The 20933-nt window shown below is 42.1% G+C and overlaps 1 protein-coding gene and 1 non-coding gene across 6 annotated transcripts in view; both read left to right on the top strand.

Moving 5' to 3' along the window:
- Positions 1-20886, top strand: part of LOC102390908 (zinc finger protein 345) — a 33785-nt gene extending 12899 nt beyond the window's left edge. Inside the window, exons 1-4 of one of the 5 annotated variants that reach the window (XM_025270392.3) lie at positions 5230-5732; positions 7051-7177; positions 8718-8778; positions 16043-20886. In XM_025270392.3, the coding sequence (XP_025126177.2) occupies positions 7157-7177; positions 8718-8778; positions 16043-18366 (2406 nt within the window). In that variant the 5' untranslated portion in view covers positions 5230-5732; positions 7051-7156 and the 3' untranslated portion in view covers positions 18367-20886. Of the gene's footprint in view, positions 1-5229; positions 5733-7050; positions 7178-8717; positions 8779-16042 lie in introns of those variants that run through there. The other 4 variants (XM_045163403.1, XM_044931789.2, XM_006067262.4 and 1 more) reach the window with 4 other exon arrangements.
- On the top strand, positions 14580-14652 carry TRNAE-UUC. The gene has a single exon. It is a non-coding gene; the product is annotated as a tRNA-Glu (tRNA).
- Positions 20887-20933: the final 47 nt, after the last annotated feature.

Here is a 20933-nt window from a genome sequence, read left to right on the forward strand (position 1 = left end):
TTCTGTTAGGTCCATACCATTTCTGTCCTTTATCGAGCCCATCTTTGAATGAAATGTTCCCTTGGTATCTCTAATTTTCTTGAAGAGATCTCTAGTCTTCCCCATTCTGTTGTTTTCATCTATTTCTTTGCATTGATCACTGAGGAAGGCTTTCTTATCTCTCCGTGATATTCTTTGGAACTCTGCATTCAGATGTTTATATCTTTCCTTTTCTCCTTTGCTTTTCTCTTCTCTTCTTTTCACAGCAATTTGTAAGGCCTCCCCAGACAGCCATTTTGCTTTTTTGCATTTCTTTTCCATGGGGATGGTCTTGATCCCTGTCTCCTGTACAATGTCACGAACCTCCGTCCATAGTTCATCAGGCACTCTTACCTATCAGATCTAGTCCCTTAAATCTATTTCTCACTTCCACTGTATAATAATAAGGGATTTGATTTAGGTCATACCTGAATGGTCTAGTGGTTTTCCCCACTTTCTTCAATTTAAGCCATCTCTGTGGTCAAGGCCATTTCACACCTACCACCTAGCAGGTCCACATAGTGTGCTCAGGGAAATTTAACTCTGTCCTCCCATATATTGGCCAAATCAGGAGTTACCTGAGCCCTAGGGGGTCTTTCCCTCCTCTACAATGTTGGGCATAGACCTAACCCAATATTGATCCATAGAACATCATTTGAGTTTGCTGGTAGTGCTCCAACAAAGACAATAGTTTTAAGGGACATGTTGGTGTCATGTGATACTTGTGATGAGTGTGTCCAGTTTGCAAGTCATGGACTCCAGAGCTCAGCTACACATTGCTTTGAACGGTAACAAAGGCCTTCCCCTTGAAGTCTTCTTAATCTTGACAGTTCTGTTCCTGTGTAGGGTAGTTTAGAAACTAGTACAGATTTCTAGTCTACAGGCAGGAAGGAGGGGAGAAATTTTTATAGATCTTACATGCTGTACCTGAGGAGGGGCAGCATCATGGCAGGAAATAACTTGGTGGTTTTGACCAAATTTGCATTACTGCCCAGAGCCTCCTAGGAAAGACTGAAGGACTTTCTCTTCATTTGAAGCCTGTATGCTATATTTTTTATGAGTCTCAGATGACTCTTAAGGAAGGGGAGTGGTTCTGAGAACCACATCATTTTTTTCTCTTATTTGGAGTTAAGATCACAGAGATTTCCACCACTGTTGTCAGAATGTCTTCCCCAGGTCTACAAAGATCTACATTCCTTGATGGCCACAATCCACTGGTTGTCATTGGTTGTAAGAGAACTCTGATAGATACAGAACAGTTGTAAGGGGAACCATAATAAGTATGGAAACTCTAGTATATAGTGTAGAAGACTGCAGCCAATTAGATGAAATGTACCTCTTCTAAAAATGTAGCTAGAGGGAATTCCCTGGTGGTCCAGTGGTTGGGACTTACACGATTTCACTGCCAAGGGCCCTGGTTCAATCCCTGGTTGGGGAACTAAAATCCCATAAACCTCAAAGTGTCACCAAAATAAAGCATAAGTGCAGCCAGCAGTGTTTCTGTGACTCTGCAAGATCACAGATCCTGCAAATCTCAGGACTTGTGGGCAGGCCTGTCTTGTGTAGCTAAGGATGCTGTCAGGGAAATTAGTCAGGCTTTGAGGATTGCTGTAGCCTCTCAGTGATGTTCACCTCAAGGCCCTTACCATGCAGGGAGGAAAAAAGGGAAGAGGTTTCATATTCTGAGGATGTGGCTCTTGGCTAGTGCGGCACTCTTCCTGATGGATAGAAATGTTCGTAGCTCCCTGTATTTGCTGCTACTGAGACAAGACTGACCTTCCAGAGGGCATAAGGAGAGAGGTGCTGGAGTCAATACAGGGTTTCTTAGCCTATTTTCCATAAAGAGTGGGACATGAGTTTCGTTTGTTTGTTTGTTTTCTTGAGCCAGTTTTTAAAGCTTTATAAGGATACAATTTTCATGTAATTAACAGCTTATAAGTAAAATATACAGTTTTACAAATTTTGACATATGTACAGACCTCGAAAAACATCATCCTACTCTTGATAATGACCAGATCTGTCATGGTGTATTTACCTCATGTCTTTTTATCATCTCTTCTTGCTTTCCCACCTCTCCAGGTAATCGTTTACTTTCCCTTATAATAGATAACCTTTGCATTTTCTTATGTCATGGGACTAAGCTGTTCTTTTTTTTCCTGGTTTTGTTTGTTTTGTAATTACTTTGAGATACGGCTATCTCTTTTTTTCCCTGAGTAATATTATCTTTGGATATGCCACTGTTGATTTACTTATCCATCTCTTTATGGTTCTTTAGGTTATTTCTAGGTTCTGACTATTGGAAGTAAACCTGTTACAAACATTTGTGTTAGTTTACATGGATTTGTGTTTCTTTGATTTTCTGTCAGTAACTTAAACTGGGATGTCTGAGTTACAGGATAGATCTAAAATGATTGTACTTTTTTTTTTTTTTTGGCATATTAACTAGCAGTATGTTAGAGAGTTCCGCTTCTTCTACATCCCTGCTAATGCTTGATATGATGTATAGCAGCCCTTTTTAAAAACTGAATAGTGCTATCTTGAGGCTTCCCCAGTGGCCTAGTGGTAAAGAATCCACCTGCAATTCAGGAGACACGAGTTTGATCCTTAGGTTGGGAGGATTCCCTGGAGGAGGAAATGGCAACCCATGCCAGTATTCTTGCCTAGAGAATCCCATGGAAAATGGAGATTGGTGGGCTGCAGTCCAGTGGTCACAAAGAGTTGGACATGACTGAGTGAGCATGCACATACAGAGTGCTATCTCAGTGTGATTTTAATTGCATTTTTTAATGATTTGTGGTTTTGAGCACTTTGCAAGTCTTTGCCACCTGTATATCTGTTTCTGTGCTGTTTCACTTCTTATTTGCTATTTTTTAATATGCATTATGACAGTTTCCCGATTCATTTACAAATAAGACACTGAAACAGCAAAGACGTGTGGAATTTTATTCTTTCTTAAATGAGTAACATTTGCCATATGGAATCATTGTTTTTAATACAGGTAGGATATTTCCTCATTTTTCTTCAAATTTTCTGAGTTATGCACAATGTCATGACCACATCCCACACATATTTAAGATCAATCTGCCTTATAAACATGACCTCCATTACTTAAACCCAGGTATTCAATAATACAACAAATGTAGTCTTACTTTATAGTGTTTCCCAATCACCACTAATTTGGAATGTGGTCAGAGAAGGAGCTGAAAATTTCTTTGTATGTGTGTTTGTATTTGGCTGTGCCATGTGGCCTGTGGGATCTTAGTTTCCTAACCAGGGATGGAACCCGCACCCCCTGCATGGAAGCATAGAGTCTTTTTTTTTTTTTTGAACTTTCTATTTTGTAGTAGAGTATAGCTGATTAAGAATGTTGTGATAGTTTCATGTGAACAGTGAAGGGACTCAGCCATACAGTATACATGTATCCACGCTCCCCCAAACTCCCCTCCCATCCAGGCTGCCACATGACATTGAGCAGAGTTCCTTGTGCTATAGAGTAGGGCCTAACTGTCCTGAAAGTGTGAAGCCACTGGACTGCCAGGGAAGTCCTGTGGAGCTGAAAAATTCTACCCAAGTTCCCCCAGGCTTTTGGTGGAAAACTACACATATGCAGGAGGAGACTTTACAAGGCCAGGCAGGCAACAGGTCGGGGCACCATGACCTGACTGGAGGCTCAGAGGCCTCAAAGACATAACTTACTGACCAGAGGGGAGGCATGTCCCTGAACACACTGGGGCATCCCTGGAAACCCTCACTGGCCTCACCTTTTTAGCGTCCGGGTATCTGAGTGGTCATGCTATTCTGAGTTGCCCCGTCTGACTCACTGGTTACTTTGCAAGGGCTTCTTACACCAAGCTCTCCAAAACTCTTTATCTCTCCCTTTCTGTAACTGTTGACTATTTGCAACTGCTTTCACCTTCTGTGGATCTCACCACGTTTGGCTGCTTTTCCAGACACTTGGACTTCAGGGCTACTACTCACTCCTGTTTGGGGCAGTGTCTCATAAGAACTGAGGTGGGAGTGTATAGGGCAGGGGCCTGGGGCATGCACTCTTCGCTCTGTACCTTAGGAGGGACATGTATCAAGTCTGGGGACACCTGTGATCTAAGGTTGTATCTCAGGAGGAGGAATACGGGTACAGTGGTAATGGAGGAGCACAGTAGAGACTGCCAGATCCAAAATGTCAGTTGGGGAGGCTGGGATGGTACAGGGGCCGCAGGAGACACCTAGCATGTGTCTGCCCATTGTGGAGAGGCACAAAGGACCCTCTGTGCTGAATCCTTGCTTCTCCCTCTAAAATCACCAAAGGCTAGGCCCTACCCAGAGTTCCTGGCAGATCTGCCCCTGGAGGCTTCTGAGGGAGGCAGCGCAGTTCATGGGGATCCACAGGCTCTCCAACTTACCCAGTAGTACCCCACATCCGCCACTCATGCATCCAGTGGTGGTTCAGTCGCTCAGTTGTGTCCAACTCTTTGCAACTCTATGGGCTGCGGCATGCCAGGCTTCCCTGTCCTTCCCTTGTCCTGTCAGAGAAACCGTGTCCATAATTTTGGTGCGCCCTGGTAACAGCATGCACAAATTGGGATTCTGCCTCTGAAGTGAAAAAGCAGGATTCAGCCTCTGAGTCAAAAATCCCATATTTGGCCTCTGGAGCCAACTAGGGACTCATTAAGTAACTGGATTATCTAGGATAAATCATATTGTATATTGGTGCTTCCCAGGTGGTGGCGCGAGTGGTAAAGAATCCACCTGCCAATGCAGGTGGTTTGAACCCTGAGACAAGAGTTCGATCCCTGGATCAGGAAGATCCCCTGGAGAAGGGCATGGCTACCCAGTCCAGTATTCTTGCCTGGAGAATGCCATGGACAGAGGAGCCTGGCCGGTTACAGTCCACGGGGTCGCAGAACCGGACACGACGGAAGCGAATGAACACACACATATGAGCTGGCTGTTTCATGGAGTCTGAAATAGTATCTTTTCGCCAACAAGCAAAGCCTCTCCCTCCTTTGAGGTATAAGAACCACTGTCCAGCGTTCCTCCTTAGTCCTTTTAGCTTACGTGTGTGCTCAGTCGCCTCCGACTCTTCGCGACTCCTTGGACTGTAGTCCGCGCCAGGCCCCTCTGTACATGGGATTTCCCAGGCAAGAATAACTGGAGTGGGTTGCCCTTTCCGTCTCCAGGGGATCTTCCCGACCCAGGGATCGAAGCCTGCACTGGTTGGCCGATTGTTTACCACTGTGCCACCTGGGAGTGGATGCCACGGTCCCTCAGGAGGTTGCAAAACCAATGCTTCAGATGAACAATAACTCCCTTCACTGCCCCTCTAGAGCGCAGAAACCCAGAAGAGGGCATGCCGAGAAGCTTCCATTAAGAGGCAAAGACCAATCAGAGCGAGGGATTCCTGCGCCCGCGTATCGCTTTGGGGCGGGACTTCCGGCGTCCTCGTTGGGGCAGTGATTTTTTCGCGCCCGTTGGGTCCTTTCCGGCTGTAGACCGTTGTGTCGGGATCTAGGTGACCGCACCAAGAGGGTCCGAGAGGAGAGCCTGTACCCACTGCACAGAGCCAGATCTGAGACTCGGCGACGCCGCCCGGGGTGACCCGCTCTAGGCCCAGGAGAGGCCCTGCTGTGCCCGAGTTCTCAGGCCGCTTCCGGACCCGCTCCGGCCAGAGTCCGATGGCGGCGGCGGCGGCGGCGGCGCTGAGGGGCCCGCCTCAGGTAAACGCTCGATCTCCGGGCCTGCACCGCCCTCACCCCACCAGACACTAAAGCTCCGAGCGCGAGGCTCCAGCTCAAGCGCCCGCAGCCGCGGGATCGAGGACGGTGGAGCGCTCGTGGGTGGGGCCCTGTGTCTGACAGCGTGATGGCTCGTGGGAGAGGATGACAGGCGGAGGGGACCCCCGGGCGCAGAGGCTTGGAGGTCGGACCGAGGCAGGAGGATGGGGAAACCTGGGTCCGTCTTGGGTGTGCAGTAAACAGGAGTGTGAGGTGAAATCAGGCCTGGCCTGGCAGAGAGAGGTTGTTCCTTTATTCTGAGGGACTTGGGAACCATGGAGAGTTTTGAATGGACAAGGAGCACTGTCAGGGCTTTAAATGTTTTCAAAAACCTACTCCGAGAAGGAACGTACTGGAATGGGGTGACAGAGAAAGACACAGGAAGTTGAGTCTTCGTCTAAGGTCTCAGGATCTGATAAGAGGCAGCACTGAGGACTGAAGCGCAGAGGTTAGTTAGGTTGACGTCACTAGGTTCCAGTGCCAGGTGGGGATACAGGCGAGGTGATACACATTGAGCCCAGCCATGGTTGCCTTCCTTTCCCCCCAGGTCCTGAAGGTTGAAAAGGCACATATGGAACCTACCTAAAGCAGGAGAGGATGTCCCAGCCCCTCTCTGGTTCTGGGTGGCTAATACTGAAACAAAGTTCAGAGAGAAAGTAGGCAGTGCTTCATAACAGCATTCAGGACTTCCCTAGGTATGGGAGCCCTCAGAGTTCTGGGATAATACTAGATCATGTTTGATTTTGTTAAGCATGCTCTGGATGTCATGTTCCAGGTACATAGGTGAGTCCACAGAGATGCCTGTGATGTGGGGCAGGGTGGTGGGAGAGCTGCGAGAGTGCAACTGTGGGGTCTGAAGATGTGAAGGAGTTTTGGTCAGCTGATGTGCACATCAACAGGAAGTGCGAGTTGAGGGCCCACAGGCCCTAGTGCTGGGGACTTAAGGGTAACAATGAGACCATGTTTGGCTGTGTCTTAGAGGCACAATGTGGGAGTCCTCAGGGGAATTACCTGGTGGGAGGGATGGGGCCCTGTAAGCCAGGCCCAGAGTTTAGGTGGAGTTTATCCCTCCTGGGCACCGCCTTTTGTGGCTGAGGGCTCAACCGTGATTAACGGGACAGTGAAGAGAGATCAGGCATCATTGGCACCAGACCCTGAGTGGACGAACTCTGGGGGAGGATGACTGGAATAGATGTGTGAGATGAATTGTGGGTTTTCAGAGAGAGAATGTTTATGGTTTCAGCTATCTCATTCATGACAGGGTGGTGTGACCTTTGAGGACGTTGCCCTGTCCTTTAGTTGGAAGGAATGGAAGCTCCTTGATGCGGCTCAGAGACGCCTGTACCATGATGTGATGCTGGAGAATTATGCACTTATATCCTCACTGGGTAAGACTGTCACCCTCCCCACCTGACTTGGGCTAGGCTCTGTATCTTGCCTCACCCTCCTTTCCTCAAGGGGTGCTCTGTTCAAACCCATGCACCTTGGGCACTGTTTGTTTCCTTGGCTTTCTGGTTAGTTGTTTTGATAGGTAGAGCTGGGTTGTTTGCACTGCCCTTGTCTCGCCTTGTAGCCCCAATTATTATTTCCAAAAAGAAGGAAATAATATTACTGTTTTCCTTTACAGGGTCATTGTAAGAATTAAATGAGATACTGATATAGTTTCAATACTAATAATTGAATAAGTGTAGGGATTTCTGTACTCAATCCTCATATGGATATGTTTGAAGTCAGCAATCTTGCAGTGAGGCTAATGGATTGCATCTTCCTTCCCTTTTCCCTGACCAGGTGGTGTATCCAGATCCATGGCACTTCTGTGTCCCTGGTTTTGTTCCCTTTTATTATCTCACATTTCCTCATGTCTCTGTATGCCAAGAGTTGAAGGCATTGTTATGGTCATAACCTGGATCATGGGCTGTTTTTCAAGGGTATCATTTATGGTTCTGTCTGTAGTGTTTAGATCTCTTTTTTCCTTTTCTCTTATTGAGTTATAATTAACAGTACTGTATACATTTAAAGTGTACAGGGAGTTCCCTGATGGTCCTGTTATTAGGATTAGTTCTTTCATTCCTGTGACCTGGGTTCAATTCCTGTTTGGGGAACTGAGATCCCACAAACCTTGAGGTGGTGAACTCTGGGGGAGGATGACTGGAATAGATGTGAAGATGTGAACTGAATTGTGGGTTCTCAGAGAATGCTTATGGTTTCATCTATTTCATTCATGACAGATGGTGTCATGAATGAAGACAGCCAAAAAATTTAAAAAAAAGTATACAGTGTTATGATTTTATATATATACACACATATTATGAAATGAGGACTATAATAAAGTTAATTAACATATCCGTTTCCTGATATATTTACCTTTTTCATATGTGTGAGAACACTTAGATCTATTCTCTTAGCACAATACAGCATTATTAACTATAGTCTCTGTGCTATATTAGATCCCCAGAGCTTATTCACCTTATAACCAACCACCATTTTCTGTAGACCTGAGCCCCCATTCTTTGTTTCCGTGGTTTCAACTCTCTTTTTCAAGATTCCATATATAAGTGATACCATACAGTATTTGGGCTTCCCTGGTGGCTCAGATGGTAAAGAATCTGTCTGCAATGCAGGAGCCCTGGGTTTGATCCCTGGGTTGGAAAGATTCCCTGGAGAAGGAAATGGCTACCCACTCCAATATTCTTGCCTGGAGAATTCCATGGACAGAGGAGTCTAGTGGGCTGTGGTCCATGGGGTCACAAAGAATCAGACATGACTGAGCGACTTTCATTCATTCAGTCATACAGTATTTGTTTTTCTCTGGCTTATTTTACTTTGTGTTAAGCCCTCCAGGTTCAGCAATGCATGCTTTCCTTTTTTATGGCTGAGTGATAACTCCATTGTGTATAAATACCAGACTATCCATTTATTCGTATACAGATACAGGCAAGGCAAACCTCACAGATACTGCAGGTTTGGTTCCAGACCACCACAATAAAAAGTGAGTATGACCCTAAAGCAAGTGACAAAGCTTTGCTTCCCAGTGAATGTAAGTGTTACGTTCACGCCGTGCAGTAGCCTAAGTGTGCAATAGCATTATATATAAAACGACAACAAATATACTTTAGTTAAAAAGAAGTCTTCATTGCTAGAAAAATGTTAACTGTCATCTGAGCTGTATCTTTTTGCTCATGGAGGGTCTTCCCTTAATTTTGACTGATCAAGGTGCTGATTAATCAGGTTGCGGAAGGCTGGGGTGGCTATGGCAATTTTTTCACATAAGACGATGAAATTTCTCGCATGGATGGACTCTTCCTTTCATGAATGATTCTCTGTAGTATGGAATGCTGTTTGATAGCATTTTACACACAGTAGAAATTGTTTCAAGGATGGAATCAATCTTGTCAAACCCTATTGCTGCTTTATCAACTAAGTTTATGTAATATTCTAAATCCTTTATTATCATTCCAACATTCTTCACAGCATTTTCACCAGTATACTCCATCTCAAGAAGTCATTTTCTTTTCTCATCTGTTAAAGTTTTGTTCTGAGATTGCAGCAATTCAGTTCTCTTCTAGCTCCATTCTAATTCTAGTTCTCTTGTATTTTCCACCACACCTACAGTTACTTCCTTCACTGAAGTCTTGAACCCCTCAAAGTCACCCATGAGAGTGGTCTTCAAACAACTTTTCTCCAGATCCTGTTAGTGTTGATATTTTGATCTTTTCCCATGATTCATAAATATTCTTAATGGCATCTAGAATGATGAATGCTTTCCAGAAGGTTTTCAATTTACTTGACCTGGATATATTAGAGGAATCAGGCCTTCCCAAGTGCTCAGTGGTTAAGATTCCAAGTGCCAACGTAGGAGACATGGGTTTGATCCCTGGATTGGGAAGATCCCCTGGAAAAGGAAATGGCAACGCACTCTAGTATCCTTGCCTGGGAAATCCCATGGAAAGAGGAGCCTGGTAGGCTACAGTCCATGGGGGTCAAAAAAGAGTCAGATGTGACTTAGAGACTAAACAACAAGAACAATTAGAGGAATTCTTATCTATGGTGTCTATAGCCTTATGAAATGTATTTCTTAAGGTTGGCAGTCTAGTCTACTTGATCCATGGGCTACAGAATGGATGTTGTCATACTAGGCATGAAAACAACAAAATGTACATCTCCATCAGAGCTCTTGGGCGACTGGGTACATTTTCAGTGAACAGTAATATTTTGAAAACAATCTTTTTTTCAGAGCAGTAGGTCTCAACAGTAGTCTTAAATTATTCAGTAAACCATGTTATAAATATATGCGCTGTTATCTAGGCTTTGTTGTCCCGTTTATAGAGTATATGAAGAGTAAATCTAGCGTAATGCTTAAGGGCCCAAGATTTTCATAATGATAAAGGAGCATTGGCTTCAACATCTAGTCACCAACTGCATTAGCCCCTAACGAGAGAGTTTAGCTTGTCCTTTGAAACCAGGCATTGACTTCTCTCTCACTGTGAAAGTCCTAGATGACATCTTCTTCCAGCATAAGACTATTTCATCTACATTCAAAATCTGTTGTTTAGTGTCGCAATGTTTATTCATTAGCTTAGCTAGATCTTTTGGATAACTTTGGTACAGCTTCTACATCAGCATTTGCTGCTTCACCTTGTGCTTCTGTGTTATGGAGACAGTTTCTTTCCTTGAACCTCATGAACTAACCTGAGCTAGCATCAAACTTTTTTTTTTTTTTTTTGCAGTTTCTCACTTCTCTCAGTCATCACAGAATTGGAGAGGGTTAGGGATTGACTCCCTTAGGCTTTGGCTTAAGGAACGTTATGCCTGGCTTGATCTTGTATTGTTGTTCAGTCACTAAGTTGTGTCTGACTCTTTGCGACCCAGTGGACCGTAGCACACCAGGCTCCTCTGTCCTCCACGGTCTCCGGGAGTTTGCTCAAACTCATGTCCATTGAGTTGGTGATACCACCCGACTATCTCCTCCTGTGTTGCCTCCTCCTCCTCCTGCCTTCAGCCTTTCCCAACATCAGCGTCTTTTCCAATGAGTCAGCTCTTTGAATCAGATAACCAGAGTATTGGAGCTTCGACATTGGTCTTCCCATTGAATATTCAGGGTTGATTTCCTTTAGGATTGACCAGTTTCCTCTCCTTGCAGTCCATCTGACTCTCAAGAGTCTTCTGCAGCATCACAGTTCCAAAGCATCAATTCTTTGGCACGCAGCCTTCTTTATAGTCCAACTCTCATATCCATACATGACTGCTGCAAAAAATGTAGCTTTGACGATACAGACCTTTGTTGGCAAAGTGATGTCTCTGCTTTTTAATTAATACGCTATCTAGGTTTGTTATAACTTTCCATTCAGGGAACGAGTGTCTTTTAATTTCATGGCTGCAGTCACAATCTGCAGTGATTTTGGAGCCCAAGAAAATAAAATCTGTCACCACTTCCACATTTTCCCCCTTTGATTTGCCATGAAGTGATGGGACCAAATGCCATGATCTTAGTTTTTTGAATGTTGAGTTTTAAGCTAACTTTTCACTTTCCTCTTTGACCCTCATCAAGAGGCTCTTTAGTTCCTCTTCACTTTCTGCCATTAGACTTGGGGCTCACTGTTCTGTTCCATTGATCTATGTGTCTTTTTTTTATGCCAGTACCATAATATGTCAATTACTGTAGCTTTGTACTACTCTGAAATCAGGAAGTATGATGCCTCTCGCTTCGTCCTTCTTTGTCAAGATTGCTTTTGCTATTTGGAATTTTTGTGGTTCCCTATGAATTTTAGGATTGTTTGTTTCTGCGGAAATGTCTTTGGAATTTTGATATGGATTGTTTTCTATCCGTAAATTGCTCTTGGTAAAATTAACAATATTAATTCTTGAAATCCTAGAACACTGGATATCTTTTCATTTATTTATGTCTTCTCCACTTTCTTTCATCATTGTCATATAATTTTCAGAATATAAATTTCTCAACTCCTAGGTTAAATTTATTCCTGAATATTTTGGTTTTGATTCTATTTAAAGTAAGGTTGTTTTCTTAATTTTCTTTTCAGACAGTTTTTACATTCGTGTATATAAATGCAACTGTAACCAATTTGTATATTGGGGTTGTTTTTTGTGTGTTTTTTGGTCCTGCAACTTTACTGAATTCATTTAGTAGGGTAGAACTGTGGGATTTCTACATATAAGACTGCGCTACCTACAAACAGTTTTGCTTCTTCTATTCTTGCTGTTAAAGTGCTGGACTCAATATGCCAGCAAATTTGGAAAGCTCAGCAATGGCCCCAGGACTGGCAAAAGTCAGTTTTTATTCCTATCCTAAAGAAGGACAATGCCAGAGAATGTTCAAACTACTGTACAACTGTGGTTATTTCACACGCTAGCAAGGTAATGGTCAAAATCCTTCAAGCTATGCTTCAACAGTATGTGAACTGAGAATTTACAGATGTACAAGTTGGATTTACAAAAGGCAGAGGAACCAGAGGTCAACTTGCCAACATTCATTGGATCGTAGACAAAGTAAGGGAATTCCAGAAAAACATCTACTTCCGATTCATTGACTATGCTAAAGCCTTTGACTATGTGAATCAGAACAAAGTCTGGGAAATTCTTAAAGAGATGGGAGTACCAGACCACCTTACCTGTCTCCTGAGAAACCTGTATTCCGGTCAAAAAGCAACAGTTAGAACCAGACATACAACAATAGACTGGCTCAAAATTGGGAAAGGAGTATGATGAGGCTGTATACTGTCGCTCTCTTTATTTGACATATATGCAGAGTATCTCATGCAAATTTCCAGGCAAGATGAATCACTGGCTGGAATCAGGATTGCCAGCAGAAATATCAGCGACATCAGATATGCAGATAATACCACCCTAAGGGCAGAAAGTGAAGAGGAACCTCTTGATGAAGGTGAAAGAGGACAATGAAAAAGCTGGCTTAAAACTCAGCAATCAGAAAGCTAAGATCACGGCATCTGGTCCTATCACTTCATGGCAAATAGATGGGAAAACAATGGAAACAGTGACAGACTTTGTTTTCTTGGGCTCCAAAATCACTGCAAATGGTGACTGCGGCCATGAAATTTAAAGACCCTTGCTTCTTGGAAGAACAGCTTTATGACAAACCTAGACAGCATATTAAAAAGTAGAAACATCACTTTGCCGACAAAGGTCCGTACAGTCTAAGCTATGGTTTTTCCAGTAGTCATGTATAGATGTGAGAGTTGGACCGTAAAGAAGGCTGAGCACCGAAGAATTGATGCTTTCAAATTGTGGTGCTGGAGAAGACTCTTGAGAGTCAGTTGGACTGCAAGGAAATCAAACTAGTTTGTCCTAAAAGAAATCAACCCTGGATGTTCATTTGAAGGACTGATGCTGAAGCTGAAGCGCTGGTACTTAGGCTACCTGGTGCAAAGAACCAACCCATTGGAAAAGACCCTGATGCTGGGGAAGATTGAGGGCAAGAGGAGAACGGGGCAACAGAAGATGAGCTGGTTGGATGTCATCACCAACTTTTTGGACATGAGTTTGAGCAAATTCGGGGAGATAGTGAAGGATGGGGAAGCCTGGTGTGTTGAAGTCCCAGGGGTGGCCCAGAGTTGGATGGGACTTAGGAACTGAACAATGATATCAATTCTGGTTTGAATGCCTTTTCTTTCTTTTTTCCCTACTTACTCTGCTAGGGCTTCCTGTACTGTGTTGAATAAAAACAGAAGTGATGGGCATCCTCATCTTGTTCCTGATGATAGAGGAAAACCTTTTTAGCTTTTGAGTGTTGAATATAATGTTGTTGTTGTTGTTTAGTCATTGATTTGTGTCTGACTCTTTTGTGACCCCGTGGACTGTAGCCCACCAGGCTCCTCTGTCCTTGAGATTTCCCAGGAAAGAATACTGGAGTAGGTTGCCATTTCCTTCTTCAGGGACTCTTCCTGATTCAGGCATCAAAACTGTTTCCTGCTTGGCAGGCAGATTCTTTACCACTGGGCCACCTGAGAAGCCCTGAATGTGATGTTAGCTGTAGGCGTATCAGATGTGTTGCGGTACATTCCTTCTATATCTAACTTGTTGAGAGTTTTTATCTTGAAAAGATATTGAATTTTATCAAATGCTTTTTCAGCATGTATAGATAAGATTAGGGTTTTTATCTTCCATTCTGATAATGTGTTTGTCACATTTTTTGATGTTGCACATGATGTTTAACCATCTTAGCATCCCCGGGATACATCCTCCTTAACTGTGATGTATGATCTTTTTAATGTGCTGTTGGATTTGATTTGCAAGTATTTTGTTGAAGAGTTTTGTATGTATATATATCAGGGGTATTGTCCTATAATTTTCTTATCTTGTGTTATGCTTAAGTAGCTTTGATATCAGAGTAATGCTGTTTTCATAAAATGAACTTGGACGTGTTCCTGCTTCAAGTTTTTGGAAGACTTTTGAAGGATTAATGTTAAGTCTTTAAATATTAAGTGGGTTTCTCAGTGATTCTGTCTAGTCCTGAACTTTTCTTTGTTGGAGATTTTTTTATTAGTGATTACATCTCCTTACCAGGTACAGATCTGTTCAGATTTTCTATTTCTTCATGATTTAGTTTTGGTTGGTTTTATGTTTATAGGAATGTTATTCATTTCTTTAGGTTATCTAATTTGTTGGTGAAAAAATGTTCATTGTAATTTCTTCTGATTGATTGTATTCCTGCAGTATCAGTTGTGATATCTCCTCTTTTATTTCTGACTGTGAGTCTTTGCTTTTCATAATCTAACTAAAGGCCTTATGTCTTCTAAGAAACTGACTCGTGGGAATTCCCTGGTGGTCCAGTGGTTAGGACTCTGTACTTTCATTCCAGGAGGCCCGGGTTTGATCCTCGGTCAGGGAACTAAGATTCTTCAAGCCACATGGTGTGGCCCAAAACAAACAAACAAAAAAAAACCCTTTTAGTTTCATTGAAGTTTTCTATCATATTCCTAGTCTCTATTTCATTTTTTTGCTCTGATGTTTGTTATTTGCTTATTTCTGATAATTTTAATCTTAGTTCTTTTTCTCATGTCTTGAGGTATAAGCATACGTTGTTTATTTGAGATCGTTCTTTTATTCTTAATGTAGGCATGTATTGCTCTAAACATTCCTCTTAAAATTGCTTTTCCGCATCCCACAAATTTTGGTGTGTTATGTTTTCATTTTTATTTGTCTAAATATGTTTTTTGGGTTTTTTTGTTTGTTTGTTTTAACTTCTTATTTAACCCATAGGTCATTCAGGAGCGTGTCACTTAAATTCCAATATTTGTGAATTTTCCAGGTTTCTTCCTGTTAATGATTTCTAGTTTCATACCATTGTAGTTTGAAAAGATACTTGATACGATTTTCATCTTTGTGAATTTTTTAGTATTTGATTTTTGACCCAACATGTGATGTCTCCTAGAGAATGATACATGCACTCGAGAAGAATGTGTATTCTGCTATAATTGGATAGCGTCTTTTGTACATGTCTATTAGGTCTGTTTGGTCTTAGGTGCAGTTCAAGTCCAATGTTTTCTTACCCAGAGTGGGATATTGAACCCTTAATATTATTGCAGCTATCTATTTCTACCTTCAGATTTGTTAATATTGGCTTTATATATTTAGGTGCTCCAATATTGGGTACATATGTATTTGTAATTTTTATCCTTTTGATGAATTGCTTGCTTTATCATTACGTAATGACCTCCTTTGTCTCTTGTGACAATTATTTACTTAAAGAGTATCTCATCTGACATAGTATGATTACCCTGCTTGTTTTTTTTAATCCCTGCTTTTGAAAAATATGTATTTTTCTATTTATTTTTGATGTGGTGGATCTGTCTTGCTGCGTGGTCTTTTTCTGTAGTTGTGGTGAGTGGGGGCTGTTCTCATTGCAGTACAAAGGCTTCTCATTGTAGAGTATGAGCTCTAGGTGCATGGGCTTCAGAGGTTGTGGCTCATGGGTTCACCAGTTGCAGCTCCTGGACTCTAGAGCACAGGCTTAGTAGCTGTGGCACCCATGGGCTTAGTTCCTCTGCAGCATGTGGGATCTTCCCAGACCAGGGATCAAACCTGTGTCTCCTGTTTTGGCAGGTGGACTCTTTACTAGTAAGCCACTAAGGAAGCCCCATACGGGGTCTTAATTGTGGCCCATGGGGTCTTCATTGTTACATGCAAGATCTTTTTTTGTTTCATTTGCACGTTTGTGCACAGAGTTGCCCCTTCCAGTAAAGTGAATGTGTACCTCATCAGCATTTCTTTCCATTCAGGCTTCTGGAGTGGAGAGGAGAAAGCTGAGACTTCCTTTGAACAGAGTGTTTCTGTGGCAGTGTCACAGGCCAGGACTTCCAAGGAACCTTCCTCTTCTCAGAAGACTCACCCCTGTGAAGTGTGTGGTCCAGTCTTGAGAGGCATTTTCCATTTGGCTGAGCAGCAGGGAACACAACACAGCAAGAAATTACTGAAGTGTAGGGCATGTGCAAAAGGATTTTCTTTCAGTACAGACCTTCAGCAGCACCAGGAGCAGCACAAGCAAGAAAAACCACCCATAATCAGCGTGGACAGGTCTTCATTTGTGAAGAGCTCCAATTTCCTTGTGTCAGGAGAGCCTCTAACCAGCAAGGAAGTTGGGGATGACTTCAGAAGCACCTCAGAACATCTGAAGCAACAGGCCAGTCACACTAGGGAGAAGCCAAATACAGTCACCCACTGCATGGAAAATTTACAAAGCAAAAAAAGTCATTGTACCAGGGGAGAATGCAAGAAAGCCATCAGTCCCAAACACACACTTGTTCAGGACCACAGTGCCTGCCCTGAAAGACAACGTTTTGTGTGCAGTAAATGTGGGAAAAAATTCAAGTATAAATCCTCATTTATTGTGCACCAGAAAGCCCACACTGGTGACAGGCTTTATGAGTGTGGTGACTGTGGAAAATCTTTCAGAGGAAGCTCAGCCCTCATTCAACATCGAAGAATTCATACTGGGGCAAGGCAGTACAAGTGCAGCAAATGTGGGAAATCCTTTAGCCAAGAATTTGTCCTCATTTATCCTCAGAGGAGTAACACTGGAGAAAATTGCCATGTGTGCTATCATTGTGCACAGTCTTCTGGCCATAGCTCCATCTTTATTCAACAACGGACAGTTCACACTGGAGAAATCAGTTATGAATGCACTGAGTGTAAGAAGTCCTTTAAACGAAAATCTGATGTAATTGAACACTGGAGGGTTCATACAGGAGAAAGGCCTTATGAGTGCAATGAATGTGGGAAATCTTTTACTTCTAACTCTGCCCTCCATTATCATCAGAGAGTTCACACTGGAGAAAAGACTCATAAATGTGGGGAATGTGGAAAGTCTTTTACCTCTAGCTCTGGCCTGCGTTATCATCAGAGAATTCACACAGGAGAAAGGCCATATGAGTGTACTGATTGTGGGAAGTCTTTTACCCAAATAAATCACCTCATTATACACCGAAGAATTCACACAGGAGAAAGGCCTTATGAGTGCAGTGAATGTGGGAAATCCTTTAGCCATAAATCTTACCTGTCTCAACACCAGAGAGTTCACACTGGAGAAAGGCCTTTTGAATGTAATGAATGTGGAAAATCTTTTACCTCTGGTTCTGCCCTCTGTTATCATCAGAGAGTTCACACAGGAGAAAAACCTTATGAGTGCACTGACTGTGGGAAATCCTTTACCAATGGACCAATACTCATCCGACACCGTAGAGTTCACACAGGAGAAAGGCCTTATGAGTGCAATGAGTGTGGGAAATCCTTTACCCAAAGAAATCATCTCAACATACACCAGAGAGTTCACACAGGAGAAAGGCCTTATGAGTGCAGCGAATGTGGAAAATGTTTTACCTCTGGCTCTGCCCTTCGTTATCATCAGAAAATTCACATTGGAGAAAGGCCTTATGAGTGCAGTGAATGTGAGAAGTCTTTTACCTCTAACTCTGCCCTCCGTTGTCATCAGAGAGTTCACACAGGAGAAAGGCCTTTTGACTGCAGTGAATGTGGGAAATCTTTTAGGGATAGTTCCCAGTTGAATCAACACCAGAGGGTTCACACTGGAGAAAAGCCTTATGAATGTACGGATTGTGGGAGATCCTTTAGCCAGAATTCATACCTCTCTAAACACCGGAGAGTTCACACTGGAGAAAGGCCTTATGAGTGCAGTGAATGTGAGAAGTCTTTTACTTCTGTCTCTGCCCTTGGCTATCATCAGAGAGTTCACACTGGAGAACGGCCTTATAAGTGCAGTGACTGTGGGAAATCTTTTACCAATAGCTCGATACTCGTTCGACATCGGAGAGTTCACACAGGAGAAAGGCCTCATGAATGTAGTGACTGTGGGAAATCCTTTACCCAAAGAATTCACCTCATTATTCACCGTCGAGTTCACACAGGAGAAAGGCCTTATGAATGCAGTGAATGTGGGAAATCTTTCACCTCTCGTTCCACCCTTCATTATCATCAGAGAGTTCACACAGGAGAAAAGCCGTATGACTGCCTCAAATGTGGGAAGTCTTTTAGCCGAAAATCTAACCTCTCTCAGCATCAGAGAATTCACACTGGAAAAAGGCCTTAGATGTATAAGAAATATATAGTTTCATTGTTCAGTGTAATGACACTGGACCAAACTGTGAGACACTAATTGCCTCATAAATCCAAACACCAAGAGTAAAGAGAATCTTCATCATAATTTCACTTATATGGGAAGCACATGTAACTGTGTTGCACACTAATCTGCTCTTGATAGATTTACATCACTTCCAGTGTCTGTCACGATATCCATTTCACCTCTAACCTGGCAGGTCTCCATAGTATGCATCAGTCACTACCCCAGCACGCTCAGGGAAGCGTACTCTGTTCTCTGATTTGTTGAAGGAAATTAGGATTAGCCTAAAAAAACCCTTGGAATGTCTTCATTCCCTTTCTGAGCAGCTTGTGCATGGCCCTGATGCAGTATCGGCCCAGAGAACATCAAGAGTTCATCTGGCAGCTTGCAGAGAAGGACCTCCATTTTCAGGGACATGATGTTCTGAATATACTAGTGATGAATTTTTCTAGCTTCTGAGTCACCAATTAAGAATTGCCAGCCACTGCTGGCAGATCTGCCTGACCATTGCTTTGGTTTCTACAATAACAAATACTTTACTGTTTAAGTCCTCCTTAATCTTGGATGTTCCATTTACCATGTCATCTGTTTTATAAACAGAATTGGGCTGTACAAGCATGAAGAGGTGTGCAACCTTCATGGGCATATCAAATTTTCTGTGCATCAGAGTAGATTACAGAGGCAGAAATTAGCTTACTATTTTTTGCCAAATTTGCATTTCTGCCCACAGTCTCCTGTGAAAGACTGCAGGACTTTCTTGTCCTCATTTCAGGCCTGGATGCTATGATGAGTTTCAGGAGACTTAGATCACACTGAGGAGGGGTCATCTGTGACAACATAACTGCTTCTGGCAGCAGCATAAATATTTTCCCTTGTTCACAGGGGATGTCAGCAGAGCTGAGGGGAATTTCTTCCCCAGGTCCTACCAAGAGTGAGGCAGGCAAAAAAGAATAAATATAGAAAAAAGGAGAATCTCATCCACAAATGTATTTGTGACCCAGGCCACTTTCCTATTGACTCAGGTGGAAGGTCATTCATTGCACAATCTATTTGCTGTCTTTGAGGTAAAACTGATCCACAAAGGGCCTGAGAAAGTGGAATGAATATAGGATTGCCAAACCTACTTTCCAGAAAGTTGGACATAGACGTTTGTTTTTTATTGTTGTTGATTTTAATCGTGAGCCATTTCAAAAGCTATTTCTGACATATGTATGGAAGTAAAACCATCATCATAGTCCTGGTAATGACTATGTTACTGTATATTTATCTCATGACCTTTTATACTCTCTTTCCTTGCCCTTCACAAGCCTCCATGTAACCATTGATTTATGTTCCATTATAATAGATAACTTTTGCATTTTCTAGAATTCATATGATGGGAATTTACTCTTTCTCCTGCTTTTATTTAAGTTGCCTAAATACTTGAAGAGTCAACAATAATGTATGAGCAGCTCATACTTTTTTTTTTCTAAAAAATATTCTTGTTTTTGAATATACCACTATTATCCTTTCTTTTGTTTATGAACATTTGAAGTTTTTCTAATTTTTGACTATTGAAAAAGAAAGCTGGTAAAACATTTGTGTATAATTCTTTATGTGGGTATATGTTTCATTTATCTTTACTTCAATAACTCACAGTGCAAAGTGTGAATGATAAGATAGGTGGGTGTTAAACAAATTATCAAATTTTGATCTGAACTAATTATACCTTTTCTTCTGTTTTTGGTCACATTGTATGGCTGTGGGATCGTAATTTCCCAATCAGGGATTGAACCTGGTCCCTGAGCAGTGATCACCTGGAGTCCTAACCACTGGACTGCCTGGGAATTTTTGTGTTTTTCATTCTTAGCAGCAGTGTTTGAAAGGTCCATTTCCTCTTGTATCCTAGTGAATACTTCATTTGGTCAGTCTTTTTTTTTTTTCCTCTTAAGGAAGCTGTCACTTTAATATATTATACATATATATATATATATATATCTTTCTCCATAAATGGGGTAGAGGATAACCTTCCAGGATATTAGTGATTTTATTAGGAATATGTTTATCTTTATTTTTTTAATTGTTATTTTTCTTCTGATCAGTTATTCTTAATTTTAACCCTTTTGGTAAGTTTGTCATACTATCACACTGTTGTTTTGTTTGCATTTCGCTAAGGATTCATGATCATTTTTCAGATATGTATTTGCTATCTCTATATCTTTAGTGGAATGTTCATATTTGCCGCCTAGTCTATGAGTTTTGGCTATTTCCTTCCTTTCACAAAAGAACAGTGAAACAGCCAAGTCATACTGGAATTTCACTCATTTTGTGACTTTTTAATTTATGGAGTATTTTAATAATGGAATAATGTGTTCTAATTTTTTCAGTTTTTCTATGCTATGTGCACTGTAACGGACACGTATATCATTCACTTTTAATCTGTGTTACTAATGTACTCTCCATCACTTTCTAAAGTCCAAGCATTTAATAAAACCACAAACCCTTGCTTAATAGTGTTTGCCCGGTTTCCTGATCTATCATCATGGGGTTTGGGTTGC

This window comes from Bubalus bubalis, chromosome 18 (assembly GCF_019923935.1).
Source record: "Bubalus bubalis isolate 160015118507 breed Murrah chromosome 18, NDDB_SH_1, whole genome shotgun sequence".
NCBI lineage: Eukaryota > Metazoa > Chordata > Mammalia > Artiodactyla > Bovidae > Bubalus > Bubalus bubalis.